Raw genomic sequence first — 15,436 nt, 5'->3', positions numbered from 1 at the left:
ACAAGCACACTAAATGTGATGAAATTATTTTTACATCCCAATACAAATCAAATAATTTATTTTTCATATAATAAAAAAAATGTTTTTAGTCTGAATAACCTAAAATTATTTTTATATAAAAATACTAATAATAGTACAATATAATATTAATAATATTATTTGTCATTCTCAATAACACTACAAGTTTGATAACCAACAATAATTTCAATTTAAATTTTTTTATTGTTTGTTTATTCATAATAAGTTACTCAAATTTCAGAATTTTAATTCAAATTTTTATTTTTTATATAATGGTGAAACTATAAAACATACTAAAAGGTATAATATAAATCAGTTAAGTTACCGGTACAAAAAAAAACTACTAAAATTAAAAAAAGAATACATGGATATTAAAAATATAATATATAAAAAGAGAAATTTCATTTCCATAATTTATAATGATTTATTTACTTATGTATTTATTTACACGTATTTTTTATTATACCTGTTACCGTAGTTTTATCCCTGATTTATTACTGATTACGTCGAAACTAATCCAAGTGCATTTAACACACAGATAAAGCGTTTTCAAAACTCGTATTATAATGTTTTTTTTATTTGGCCAGTAGAGATCACTAGTAATACTTGATATCGTCGTCATTAATGAAGTAACATGTGTGTGTACTACTGTGATATCGATTAAATCTTACAGAAAATAAAGTCAGAAATATTTATTCCTGATAACTTTTATTAGACGTAATTAAAGTGAGATATCGTTAGGTTTATATTTAATAACTGTATTACAATATTCTGAAATTGATATTACTACTATACAGAATTACAGGACAAATGCTGTTTTTATCTACTATAATTGTAGTATAAAAGACGAATCGGTTAAACGTACTAATAAGATCGTAATGTAATGTCTGTCGTTTCCTAAATTCGGTACTTGCTAAAACGAAATTTGACGGACCAACACGAAGTGCAACACCTTGGTTTCGTTGAGTTATACATGGTGGCTCGTTGTAGTCGGTCGTATACGCTTCTGGTGTAATAAATTACAGGAGTTCTCTTGATTTATAGAAGCTGTATTGAAAGTTTTTCGATTTTATTTACATCATTTGCGAGTAATTGAAGTTTAGGTAAGTAAAGAAGGTAATTCATTTACGATTATGCTTTAAAAGACTTAAAATTTATGTGTTCCCTTTGGTGTAGTTATGCCAATATGGTGGAACGTAACTGCGCATGCGTTGACATATGTTTCCCTCGAGATTAAGTGCGTGTTCAAACGTTTCTAATCGCTTTATCCGCAGGTACGTTAAATTTGTTGTTTCATGTATCAGTTTAAGAGTTATTTAGTATAATTTGATAGAAGACGTTGCCCTTATTTTCACAAATCATTTTTGACGCGTGAAAAGTAATTATTTTTATTTATAAATTTTTACTTACGTTTTTTTTAAGTTAGCAAATATATCTAAAGGTTACTTTTAGGAAACCGGTGCTGTTTTATTTTTGTACAAGATATATAAAATAGAGATAATTACATAAGTAATTTAATGTTTTATATTTTATTATTTTAATGAAATTAATAAATGTTAAGACTGTTTACTTGTTTTGTAACTGTTTTAAAAAAACAAATTTGTTCAGGCTTTTCAACATTATTTTATTTCTCGTGTTTCTTTATTAGTTTGCATTAGTTACATTTGTATTGTGAATCTCTTTTAAACAATTCTTTATTATCCAAAGTAATATCAAATAAATTCTGTATTTAAAAATTGAGATTAGCTTTCTGATAAGATTGACAAACTGCATTGCATTCTCACTGATATCTGTAAGTACTTGTGTGTGTGTATATATATATATGTTAATCATATATATATATATATATATATTATATATATATATATATATATATAAAATGTGAAGTTAGATTTGTTTAATTATGCAAATTAAAGATTTTATATTGTATTATGTTATAAAAATGGAATTTTTTAAATCCTGAAAATATGGTAATGGATAATTTATACGACTCATTATGACCTTGAATACAATGGCTAAATTTTTTTGTAAAGGTAAATTAAAATAATTGTCTTTTTATGCTATTTATAAAATAACTTTCAAAAAATTAAAATTGCAAACGAAAAATATGTTACAAAAATTAATATGAGGGCTTTCTATAAATTGTTTTAGTTGTGAAGCTAGTGTCATTTTATCTATTTTATTTTTTTCCAAATTAATAGTCATTAAAAACAAGGGGAACTGCTGTCTTTAAAAAAAACTAATGATAAGGAAACAAATTAGAAAATTTATCTGTTTTGTTTTAAGATTGTATTTTACTCAAAATTAATTTTTTATCTACATCCTTAAAACATAAGTACTATTGTATAAACTGGGTTTCCAAGGAAAATAATTACTTTACATAACTTTGTTGAAGGATGATATTTGTTTCTTTACAAATTAATTATGAAGGTAAAAAACATTAAGAAAAAAATTGTACGTTAAATATAAATAAATTATTTAATAATTGTAATTAACTAATTTCTTGCAGCAGTGTAAAAATAATTTAACACAAAGTATACTTCTGTGATGCTGAGAGTTTTAAGTATATTTCAGAGCTTTGTCAGAGTATATTTTAAGTATATTTCAGAGCCATTAATTGTTAAAATCATGATTCTTTATAGAATTAAACTTTAAAACATCTTTTTTGAATTCATTTACGCAATACATTAATAGTTGTACATAATTATATGCAAGAAATTAAAAAAAAAAAATTTTTTTTACATTAAAAAATATTTTAAGAGTTCTGGTTACAAAGCAACTTCATCACTCTCAGTTTCATATTTATCGTCGCTCAATTCTTTACATAATTCATATAAAATTACTTAAAATTTGGTGTTTTCAGTAATGGCATGTAGCAACTCTACCTTTCATTTGGTAGTTCCTGGGTACGAATCCCATTCAGGGTTGGTATATTTTACACCTTTACAAAATTGAATTCATCTCTCATCAGCTGCTATAATTGAGTAGTTAGTCTATAGTTAGCTTAAAAAATATGATGTGAATACCACATGACTTGCTTGTACGCATATTAAATTACATATACAAATTTTTTTTTTCAAATAAATATGTAAAATTTTATTTCACTAATAACTTGTGATTTTTTCATATTTTTTTTTATTGTTATTGATTTATTATTTATTGTAAAAGTTTTTCTACAATCACAGGTTAATAAATCAATATATTTAAATTGATTAAACTCTGGAACCGATGAAAATAAGTACCACTTATGATACATTGTTGAAAAGCTCTTGTTGAGGGCTTATTACTCCAGTTAAGAAAAAGTCCAAAATCCAATTTTTTGGGGATTTTGGGCTTTTTTTGGACATTTTTGATGAAGTTGACTGCAATCAAAAGGGAAGGTGTACAATTACATGTTGTAACAGTTGTAAATCCAAAATTGCAACATTCTGTGGCCAATCATTTTTGAGTTATGCGAGATACATATGTATGTACAGACTTCATGTCGAAACTAGTCAAAATGGATTCAGGGATGGTCTAAAGGTATATTTCCATTGAAATCTGAAAATCGAAATTTTTTGTTATCATAGTATACTTCCTTTACTTTGCGAGGAAGTAAAAACAAAATAAATAAGATATCATCATTAATGCCTTTGTTCACTGTAATTATCAAAGTAAACAAAAAAATAACACTTCTGTTGACTGTTGAATAAAATCTCTCTTCTAAATAAGTTTGCCTGACTACGTTATCTACCTGGATTTATGTATGCCATAAGTAATATTGAATGACATTTAAAATATGTCAAAGTTATAATATTAATACTGAATTCATTACGAATATATTATGCTTTTGGTATTACTGTATGAAATCATTGCCAGCTTAATATTTATGACCGGTATGAAAAGTATTAACAGATTAGTTAAATATCCGTGGGTTAGGTTTATAAATTTTCAATTTTTAAAGTAGATTTGAAATATGAATTCTTTTTACCTTATCAATTTTTAAACATTAATGAATTGTCTCTGTATCAGGTAAATATATATTGTACACTTAATATATTTCCTTGTAATTTGAATATTGTTATAATTATAAATGGGGATGAGAAATTTTATCTAAAATCAGTTGCATATATATTTTGATTCAAAATTAATGAAGATGACTTCAGAGATCATTGCTGTAATTCAAGAGAAAATAAACAGTCAGTTATATTGATTACACAAATCAGAATATGGTTACATGTGGAGAGTATCAAATTCAGATAAATAGAATTATACAGAAAATTTTTTATGACCATATACCCAGGTTGTTGTTGTTTTTAAACAAAAATAAAACCCACCCTTTTATAGATTACCTTTTGACATACCAGTGACACAGGATGTTTTAGTTAGTCCTATAGAGACATATAATAATTACGTTATATAACAATGCATTTACTCTGAAAATCTTTTTATATTTAAGAAATTTGAATAACCTAGTAACTATAAAAATTAGTCCTTTCCATACGTAAAATATTTGTATTAAAACTGTTGGGAATATATATAACAAAAATTTTGCCTTTTACTATATGGAGAAATTTGTACACTTCACTATGGCCCTTTCCTCCCTTAAAACTGCTTCTTAATTTTGGCCATACAAGTCCATAAGTGGAGAATATACTTTCAATGAATGCAGTACTTGCAGGTCAAGAAAGAGGTGGGCCTTTTATAAAACGCAATCCATATGAAGTGATCTAACCAAAATATTTTTGGTTGTTTCACAATTTTTTGTATTTTTTTTAATACTTTATTCCGATATACATTGGTAATCCAAAATAGCTGTTTTTTTGTTTTTTTTTTATTTTTATCCCAGCCTGTTTGTGAGTGACGGCAATTTTTATTTAGTAGCACGTGCTAGTAGGCTAGTTGACCGTTTTTGAGAATCCGGTTTATATTATGCCTCACGGTCTAGTTTATTAGATTATAAACATCATTTACACGATGAATTTTGGATTTTTATAAACAAATTAAAATTTTCCCGCCAAAACGCATAAAACTGTCATGGGCTCTTTTGTATGACGTCACGTCGTACAAAATCACATGTTTTGTGTAATTATCACGATAATTATTAGGTCTAAAATCAATTTAAAGTTTTACAAGTACTGTGTAGCGTCTCAGTGTGAAAGTACTACCATTAAAACTACAAACAAATTGTATACGTGTTTATTTAACAAACTGTATACAATTCCGCATGAACTTTGTGTTCCGGGCATATTCTCTTTTGACTACATATTTGCCATTACGCTTTAGCTGCACGTAGCTTACAGCATCTCCATACGATGCTCTTGAGGACCTAAAATCAAGTTTGGCCATTTTTATAACTATTTTATTATGAGATTACGTTTTTTTTGTGACTGTCAAAATCCGTTATATGCCCATTTAATAGCCGTCCGCTTAATAGCCCGTCGACCAATAATTAGTTAAGATGATACCACTGAAACGCTATATTGAAATAAAATAAATAAAAATATAAATATAATTTATGTTTTGCAAGACATGACGTCATGCGCACTGATTGGTGTTTTATGTCACGTGACTAACGTGTTTAATTTTTACCTATTTCTTGAAAATATTGAATAAATAATCAAATTAGATTCATTTACAATATTTTTAGATTAAGACCAATTGTAGAAATAGAATTTTATAATGTTTTCCCCTTAAGCAAAAAGTTTAATATGTTTGGACTGTATTACACTAAAACATTGCAACAATAGACAATTTTTTCTTCAAATTCTTCTCTTTAATTTGGGTCGTTTATAATAAAAGCCTTAATAACAAGTGAAAATGGATTCCAAACCTTGATATTGAAATTCACAAATTCCACTTTTTAGAGCTTAAGTTTGCAATGAAGTGGAGAAGTGTCAAGTTGATTTTTTATTACTACATTTCCCATTGTATTCACCATAATTACAGTGAAAACATTGATAAGTTGTTCCCTTCTTTCTGTTTTATGAATTTTTGAAAAATACAATTTTTACATTTTTTGAAAGTTTGAGTCTTGATATTTCTGGTGGGGCTTGTAATAAGAATCTAATCTTTTCAAAGTAGTATGCAACCATGCAAGAACAATTTTACCGTGGTAAAAGTTCTAACTTTGATATTTGACTCTGAACAAATTATGAATTTTCAAAATATGCAGAAATAACGAACATTTGTGTCTTAATCAATCTTACTCATCCAGTATACTCGCTTTATTAGGCCTAACAATATAGTACCACCACAAGTTTTCAAGAAATATTTTTCATGAAGTATATTTGTGTGCACTGAATATTATTCATGAAATTACTAAAACTAAATTAGAGCAAAATTTCAGTGCTGAATAAAATCCAAAGTGCCCAAATTTTTTTTATAACTTAGTACTTGAAAAACCCAATTAATCCCAGCCAAGCAAGGATTTTTTTAAAACAAACAATTTTTCCCAACCCTGCATATACTATACCATAAAGCAAAATGCAAAAAAAAAAAAATTTTAATTTAAAAGCTAAAAAGATTTCTTCTTTCATTTAATAGTTAATTCAGTTTCATTGGTAATGATGCTACAATTTTTTAAATAAAATGGATGGATATTAATCCCAGCTAAACATTTAGCCAGATAATATAGTTTCATACTTAATTTTTTTAATGAACTAGCCAATGTTTTCTTAAAAATCTTTTTTTTTTCTGTAAATCATACTTAAAAAAATACATAAAGCAAATATTAAATAATTGAAAACAACAGCTTCATGGAAAAGTAAATAGTTAAGAAATTTTTTTTTATTGTTATCAGAAGCCTATTCTTGAAAAATTATTTGTGTTTATTCAATCAACGTTTTGCAACATTTATTGATATCAGGATAATCTATAAATTTAAGAACTGAAAGAAAGAAAACAAAGTTAATATATTAGTAATTGAAAATATATTAGTTTTGACCTGGATTGGGCGTTTTTACAAAATAAATTTTTTCTCTAAAGTATTACTTGTAGCAATTTTATTTCCTAGAGTTCATAAAATTTTGTGATTTTAATCTTTGTTTAAAATTATGTGTAAATTTGTCATTTTATCATAATTTTAAGGTTAGGTGATTCTGTATTTTTTCTTTTTCTTTTAGTATTTCCTAATTTAGTTATTTAGTTTAAAGATAAAATTATTTTTTTAATTTTATTATATGGATCTTACCTTTTAATTATTATGTCTGAAAAATGAAAGATTTTTATTTTACCAAGTAAAACTTTTTCCTTCTTCACATAAGGTTTAAAAACTTTTTTTATGATCAGCTGGGTTTTTAAATCATTTAAATTATTTAGATTAATTTGCTCTTCTATTTTCAAAAGTTTTTTTTTTTATTTTGCATTTGAAAATGGATAAAATTACATAATAAAAATCTTTAATGAAGGATAAAAAATTTTCTAAATTAAAATATTTAGGAAATTTTAAAACTAATTATTTTGATAATGAATACAAAACTGAAAAGTAATTTTTATCTATATACTGTTGTTATTTGTCTTGGGAAATTACTTATATATATTTTTATGTAAAATTTTTTTAGGCCTAGTAAATTTATAAATGGATTTGTAGTTATAGACTTTCTTTTTTCTAAAAATTTTAACTGAAATTTCATTTGTTTTTATGTTTCACAATTAATTGTGAATGCATTTGTATAAATTTGTATATTATTATTTAGTTAAAATTTTATATATATATATTTTTTTTTCTTTTTTATGGTAGGTAGTATTTTACAGTAGGATTGTTTTAAATTTTGTTTGATAACTGCATTTCTATCTACTAATTGTTTTTCTTTATTATGATGTGCTGCCATCTATTAATTTAATATGATATCAAAAAATTAATTTAATATGATATCTGAAAATCAGTTTTCCTGATTGAACACATCTGTTATGTAGTTCTACAATTAATTTATCTAGGCATATGCAATCTATATTGTTTACTTATTATTGAACAGTTTTTGTCAGTTGATAAGATTTCAGTAACTTATATTTTAGTTTTATAGTAAAATATTTTTTTTTTTTTACAACAAAATTTTTAATTTTTTTTTTTGCCTTAAAATTGAGGAAAACCACTATTAATTTTAAAAGGGTAATTGTTATGGAATTTTCTGTTGTAACTTTTTATATACTGCCATGTTTTTTGGAAGAATATATCTAGAATTTTTTTTTTATAGTTTCCCATTTTACAATTAACACTGTTTTTTCTATCTATGGAATAAAGGTAGAGATTAAAATATTTTTACTGTGGTTTTCTATAATTAAAAATGATTAATTTCTTGTTGATTTACTCACTCTTTAATAAAATAATGTTTGATAAAACAAGGTTTCTTCATTATGTCATACTAAAGGTCATACTAAATGTCTAGCCAGGAAGGGATGTCTGCTATGTTTACAATTAAAGCCTGAAAAGGTATCTTTACACTAATGTTTCCCTTGTTGATGTAGAAGCTCTGATACATGTCTAGGCCCAGGTTGTATAGGTCTTGATGTATGGCTTAAAACTTTACCTAGTATAACACGAATGTATAAAAAAAATTTGATAGCAGTCAGTCAGTCGGTTCTTGTGTGTTGCTCTGATACCTCCCCTCATACTCTCCACAATTATTTTGAAAACTTATCAATTTGGTGCAAAGTGCCAGTTGGTGTCATCAGATCATTTTTGGTCATCTGATTGTATAATTTTACAAATAACTAGACGTAATACAACAGTGAGCTTCTGCTGGATCTCCAGCCATATAAGAATTTAAGGCGATGAACATGCAGATAGTGCGGCAAAGGAGGCTTGTTTCCAGCTTTCTTTCACCGATCGTGTTGCTTCCAGTGATCTTATCTGTTTCCTGTTCTTGATGAGCACCAAAGAAAGTCGGATGCTACTATAAGCAATAAACATCAACCGATTAAAACCACTGTGTTGCTCCTCATGCAGAAATAACAATCAAGAGGATATTATTACCTGCCATTTGCGAATAGGACGCAGTGAGCTCACTCATGGATATCTGATGACTCAAACAGATGCACCAGTTTGTGCTTGCTATGACTGCTGACTGACAGTGCACCACATCCTTTTGAATTGTATCTGTTATGCAGCATTGCTTCACAATGAAATGTTTTTATCTTATGCTTTATGATTTCTTAGAGCCATTTGTTTATACTCAATTTAAATTACTGTAGTGTGTATCAGCTATTCATGCCATTTGCCAGTTTGAAATTTTATTATTCTAATTGAGACATAAAATGCAATATATTAATATATGTTTGTTTATTACAACAAATATGTCGTGTCCAGGCGACGATAACGCCGAAGTGTTTTTCACCCAGAATAAACAAAAAAAATGTTGGTTCTCAATAGGGAATAACCAAAATAAATGATTCATTCTAATAAGAATGTATTATTTATTTTGCTTGATTTTGTATTAGTGTTGAGTGCTCATACACAAACATATACATTCAATTTGTTTTAATAGTACAGATTTAAACGTATATTCACTAATAATTATTAAAAATATAAACCAGGTGACTAAAATAATGAATTAATTAACAGTTTTAATTTTACAATTTTACTTACAAATTAGTATGCCAGTATTTTAAAAATTTAATTTTTAAAATATTAAATTGTTAGCAGTTAAAAAATTAAAATGTACAAAGAACATGTGCGATCTGTCAATCAATGAAGATTAAAAAAAAATTATTACACTTGATGATCCCCTTTTTTAAATATATATTGTTTTAAAAATATGATCAAGTAGTGAGGTTATGAAACCATTACTTTAATAAATAAAAAAAAAGACCACTTTCTTATAGTGTATGTAACACATTATTTCACTACAGAAATATCTACGTAAATCTGTTGCTTTACACTATCTGTTCCAGTCTTTTCTTATGATTATAACATAAAGCACATAAGGTATAAGAAGCACCGCTCATGTTTGCCCACTCTCAGAGAAATGTTGTTCACTAATACAGTTAGACCTTGTGATGAACAGAATATAAAGGTGTCATGTAGAGCAGAATATAATGTATATTTCTTTTAGGTGTTTGCATGCTGATATATGCAACCATATATTTGGCTCTGAAAAAACGAGCAGGAAATCCACTTAACTCTTAGTTCGCTTTAATAAGCTTGGCACGGGATGCGTGTTATTCTTGAGAATGGGTATGTCATTTTTGGGAGTGATTTGTGGAGGTTGCCAACAATTGTTATTGTTACGGCACTTTTAACAACACAAGAGATAAATAAATTTATATTATGATTATTTTGCTTCTGTGAGATGTCAATAAATACAGAGGGATACAAAAGTAGGTATGCAGGTTATATTATGAAAAAACAACAGCTTTATGAAGTCTTAATAAGGTTGACATAGAAAATATAATTACCTTGATGCAATCTCTTGAGTACTCAAATTGCGGCCTTCAGCATTTACACATTCCTGTAGTCTAGTTTTTGTACACCCAAGTACCCTTTGACACAGAGGTCTTAATTGCTATCAATTTACTGGCACGCTTCTCTTATGAATTGTTACGTGTCTGTCATCAACAGTGCGAGAGTTTCTTGCAAATACGTCATCTTTGATAACACCCCAAAAGAAAAAGTTCATTAGGGGTAAGGTCTGGTGATTGTGGTGGCCATTCAAGTTGCCCTCATTGACCTATCCACCTATCGGGTAGTTTGTCGTCAAGAAACCCGTGCACTGCTAAAGCATAGCAAGGAGGAACTCCATCTTGCTGGAAATAGAACTCTTCATTATCCTGCTGTAGCTGTAACTTTGGAATACCAGTGTCCCTCACCATGTTAAGATAGACGTCATGGGTTACAATTGTACGGGAAAAACAGGCCCAATGATCCCTTCACATGAAAGACACGTCCAAACTGCAACCCCAGGTCGATTCAATTGTTTTCCGATCGTTACATGGAGGTTATTTGTCGATTAATAGACACAGTTATGCCTATTAACAGCGCCTGATAGTTTTTTAATTTTTCAAATGACGCATCACCTTATCTTTCTTCATTCAAAAGTATCTCGCAGAATTGTAAACAGCAATCTGGATCATCCTCTATTAATCCATGAAATAATGTTAGCCGATACATTTGCAAACCTAAACGTTGCATTAGACAACCTAGAGATCTACGGGAAATATCTAACTAAACAGAAGCCCTCTTTTTGAATTGCTTTGGGTAAATGCCTGAGCAACTACCATTTTATTTTGACGGGTAGTATAACACTTGACTAGCCGGCCACTGTTTAGCATATTACAGATGGACCCGGTTCTATAAAATTTATCGCTCAATCTGTAATTTATAGTCTTAATTGGTGGAGGTGTATCGAATTTTTCTTCTGCCCGTTTTTGTCAAACCTATTCAGCGTTCTCTGTCTTCCAGTATTGTTTGATTATCCAGCCGTGATTTATTTAATTTGTTCCAAATTTCCAGCCGTGATTTAAGCGACGATTATCTGAAAAGAAAAGAAAACAATAACAACAAAAAAATAGAATAATAACAGATTTAATATTATAGTACAGTAGTGCATAGTAACTATACCTACTTTTGCACCCCCCTTTGCATAGTTTATATAATAATGGTGTAATCAAGTTAACTTTCTATGTGGAAAAATGCGATGCTAAACTCTGCTAGTCAACAAGTAAAGAAGGGTTGCAAGTATCTATTACAGCTCTTCATATCGTCACCACCATGTTAATGTAACTAATGTGAAAAATCAAATTTTGCAGATTCTTCAGTTTACGAATAATAATTGAACGTCCTGCATCTTCTGGTAAATTATCCAATGCGTATCTCTTTCAGGAAGGCAAGTTTTAAACCTTTTCGGTTTTACAAATATACATTCGTATTTAAAATTTAACATTGAGACTGTTGTTTAGCTCTCCTGAAAAGCTGAGTTTTTCACATTTGTTACTTCAACATGGTGGAGACGATATTTTAAATATTATTTTCTTTTATTATTGTTACTGAATATAACAAATCTTTTTATTATTTCTCTTTGCATGTAATGTGGATGTTAATGTTTAATTCTGCATTTTTATTTATGGAATTTTCTCAGTAAAAATATTTTTTTTGCTATTTTATCGTCTACCCTGAAATGGTTAGGTCTGTAAATACAGACAAGTTTGTAAACATGGAAAAACTGTACATTCATAGCGAAGGTGGAAATATTATTTCTTAATATTTTCACTTGTGAAGTTAAGTTGGTTTCATTGTAGATGGGTGTTGATCACGGTACTGTACCGATCTAGTCCAGATGCAATGTTAATTTGGTCATGCAGAATAAATATATTAAAAATTATCTAAATTTTACGGTTTATTTTTTGAGAAAGTCTGTTTTATGATTTTAACAAACTTTTTTAATAAAAAAGTAGAAACTTCTCCGTTGAAATCTACGGTTCTTACAGCATATTTATACGGGTTTGTTTATATAGTCAGTCATATTTATTTTTATCGCCTGATGTCTGACAGTAATTGTCATTATTATAACAACAGGTAATCAAAAGTCATTGTATATTAATTATATGTCATTAATTCATTTAATATGTGCAAAAAAAAATAGAAATTAAAATTACATTTAAACAAAGAAATAGTTTTGTTTTGTAAATAATTTCTTCAAAATATTATTATTTTTTTAATAACATTGTATAAAAAACTATTGTGATTAGTTTTATTTTAATGAGAACCATTCATATTTTTATTTTTTTTTGTATTACCTTTAAGTGAATAGAAAAAATGATGTTCTCTTGATTTATATATTTAGTAAAATTTTTAGTCGGTGGTTATAATTTTGTTATTTCATTCAGATTACTCATTTTAGCAAATAGATATGAAGAATCTCGTATAATTTTGTATCCGAAAAAAGTATACAGGTAGGGATAAGACAAAAATGATAATTGAAAATGATAATAATACATTTTATTAATGTTTTATTTTTGAGTCCTCTTGTGTTGATTTAACTTCCCTAGATAAAAAGTTGCAATAACAAAAAGTTTCATAACTTTCTCAACTAACAGATTTTTATTTGAAATATGTTATAGACATTTAACATTTTAATGGTTTAATTATACAATATTTAGAATATAATTGTGAAGAAGAAGACAAAAATATATCTGATTTGATTCCTCTATCAAATTTTGTTTTTACCTTAAAATTATTTTATCATATTAAAAGTATAATTAAAAAAAAGAAAAATTTCTAGTAAAAAATTTTTTGTCTTTGTTACCATTTTGACTAAATTATATTTTTGCCATCAAATTATATCGTATTTACTTTGCCCCATTTCTTGATACCTGTCTATATAATATTTTTAATACTTGTAACAGCCACAACTTTAAAAATTACTGAAGTATGAGAAATTAAAAAAAAGTATTTTATCTTTTTAATTCTGTTCCCATTTGTTAAAACGTTTCATGCCGACAGTGCAGTCTTTTTTCAGTCTTGAATATTAGGTAAAAAAAATTTATGTTATTTTAGTACAGGTCCCATTCAGCCCCTTGTTTTTTTAGAGCTTAAAAGTTTATTATTGTTGTACTTTTTTACACGGGTTAGTTAGTTTGACATTGTACGTTATTTATTTATTTAACGAGGCTAAAAATGTTATAATTCCAAAATTTATGCGAAATTTCTATTTATTTTGAAATGAATTTTCGAATGAGGCAAAAATTGTTAAGAAAATTATGTTAAATTATTCTCATCCCAAAATTGGGTTACTGAAAACTCTAGAATTTTAAATATTTAGAATTTAGACAAAAAATTCAGTTTTCTATGACCGCTATACATTTTCCCCATATACCTACTTCTTTTTTAATTTTTTCCAAAATATAATATTAAGTATCATATATTATCAGATATAGAATTTTTTTGAGCCGTTTTCCAACAATTTATCTTGAGCCAGTACGTATTAATCAAAGTACAGGCCAACAGATGTAAATATCATCTGGAAATTTCTTGGGTTTTTTTTTTGGTCTAGGAATCTTGAAACATCAACTTCTGCAAAATTTTGGTTGATCCAATACTTTCTCTTTATAGTGATACTGCTGCAGACAGCAATAGAACTATAGCGGGGGAGGATTAGAGTTTAAAAATATTTCATTAAAATTTTTATTTGATTCTAGAAATATTTAGCCTACTGTGAAAATAACAGAATACGGGAAAGAAATTAGCGCAAAGAAAAATAAAAGTAATTGAAGACCAGCGAGCGGTTACCCAAAAGAAGGGAGAAATGAACAAGTAAAATAGTATAAATTCATAGATATCTGTTAACAGAGAAGATTTAAAAAATAAAGACAAGAACAGTACTCAATAGAAGCTAGAAGCATTTAATAAAAGAAAAAAAAGATTGTTATGTAATAAGATGGAATTAGACTTAAGGCATCTTTTTTATTTTTGGAATGTAATTAAGAATGAAAATGAAATGACGAATAAGAGAAAATAATGGTGGAGGTATTTAATACTTAAACTTGGAAAAGACTGGAGTAGATTTAAACGGTCAGACAGTGCAGTGACGTATGAAGACATAATCAGGGGAGTAATACAACAATTCAGAGTAAAAAATACCAATCGCCTGGAGCATATCATGAGAGAAAGGTTGATTAAAAAGTGCTGGAAGGATCGGTAGAAAAGGTGGAACAAAGAAGAGAGGCCAGAAAAGATTAAAAATGTACGGACAATTTAAAACGAAATTGGAGATATCAGAACTTGAAATTTTAGCCGGGATAGAGGAGAATGGAGATGGACATAATAGAAGAGATTTGTCTGAAGGCATGTTTCTCAAAGTGAAACTCTTATGTCTATTATTGTCACTTTATGATAAATTCATTTAACACCTTGCCTGACCAAAATTTGAACCTAGAACCTTCTGGATGGAAGGCAGAAATGCTACCATTATGTCACAGAAGTCTGTGACATTAATTACAACACATTTTATTAAAAATGTTGATTATTTGTAATTTTTTATACATTCATTTATATTTAAAATGAAAATTATACACTGTAAACAATTTTACATTTATTTTAATAAGTTTACTATATAAATAACTGTTTAGGTCCATCTCAGTATTTATTTATATGCTGTGCTTACATGCGTATAATCCTATTATAAAAATTAAATCTAGCTTTATGGTACTATTTAATTTTATTTTTAAATTCGTAAAAATTTATAATTGATATGAAAGAAGACTTGATCAAAACTATCTAGTAATTTACACGGGTGGCTTCTGCATTAATGGGAAAACTTGAGCCGGGGTATATACGATAAACTGTTTAAGACTGTATTTATTTAGCGTGTTATATTTTTGTTGATGAATTTGAAGTTGAATTATCCTTATTTTTTCCTCCCTAGTCACTTTTATGTTAACCTATTTCATTTCATTTCATTTTTGAAGTTACACTAAAGAAAAATAAAGATATGCTTTTTATCGT

At 27.5% G+C, this 15,436-nt stretch overlaps 1 protein-coding gene across 2 annotated transcripts in view; it reads left to right on the top strand.

Annotated features, from left to right (window-relative positions):
* Positions 1 to 997: 997 nt before the first annotated feature.
* LOC142334118 (7SK snRNA methylphosphate capping enzyme-like) overlaps positions 998 to 15,436 on the top strand; it is a 56,405-nt gene continuing 41,966 nt past the window's right edge. Inside the window, exon 1 of one of the 2 annotated variants that reach the window (XM_075381843.1) lies at positions 998 to 1,121. Coding sequence is in view for 1 of the 2 variants with exons in the window: in XM_075381842.1 (XP_075237957.1) it covers positions 2,443 to 2,448 (6 nt within the window). In the remaining variant the exon portion in view is untranslated. Of the gene's footprint in view, positions 1,122 to 2,416; positions 2,449 to 15,436 lie in introns of those variants that run through there. The other variant, XM_075381842.1, reaches the window with a different exon arrangement.

The sequence above is a fragment of the Lycorma delicatula genome, chromosome 13 (assembly GCF_047948215.1).
Source record: "Lycorma delicatula isolate Av1 chromosome 13, ASM4794821v1, whole genome shotgun sequence".
NCBI classification, from domain to species: Eukaryota; Metazoa; Arthropoda; class Insecta; order Hemiptera; family Fulgoridae; genus Lycorma; species Lycorma delicatula.
Note: the sequence above shows the minus strand (reverse complement) of the source record. Positions and strands in the feature narration are given on the sequence as shown.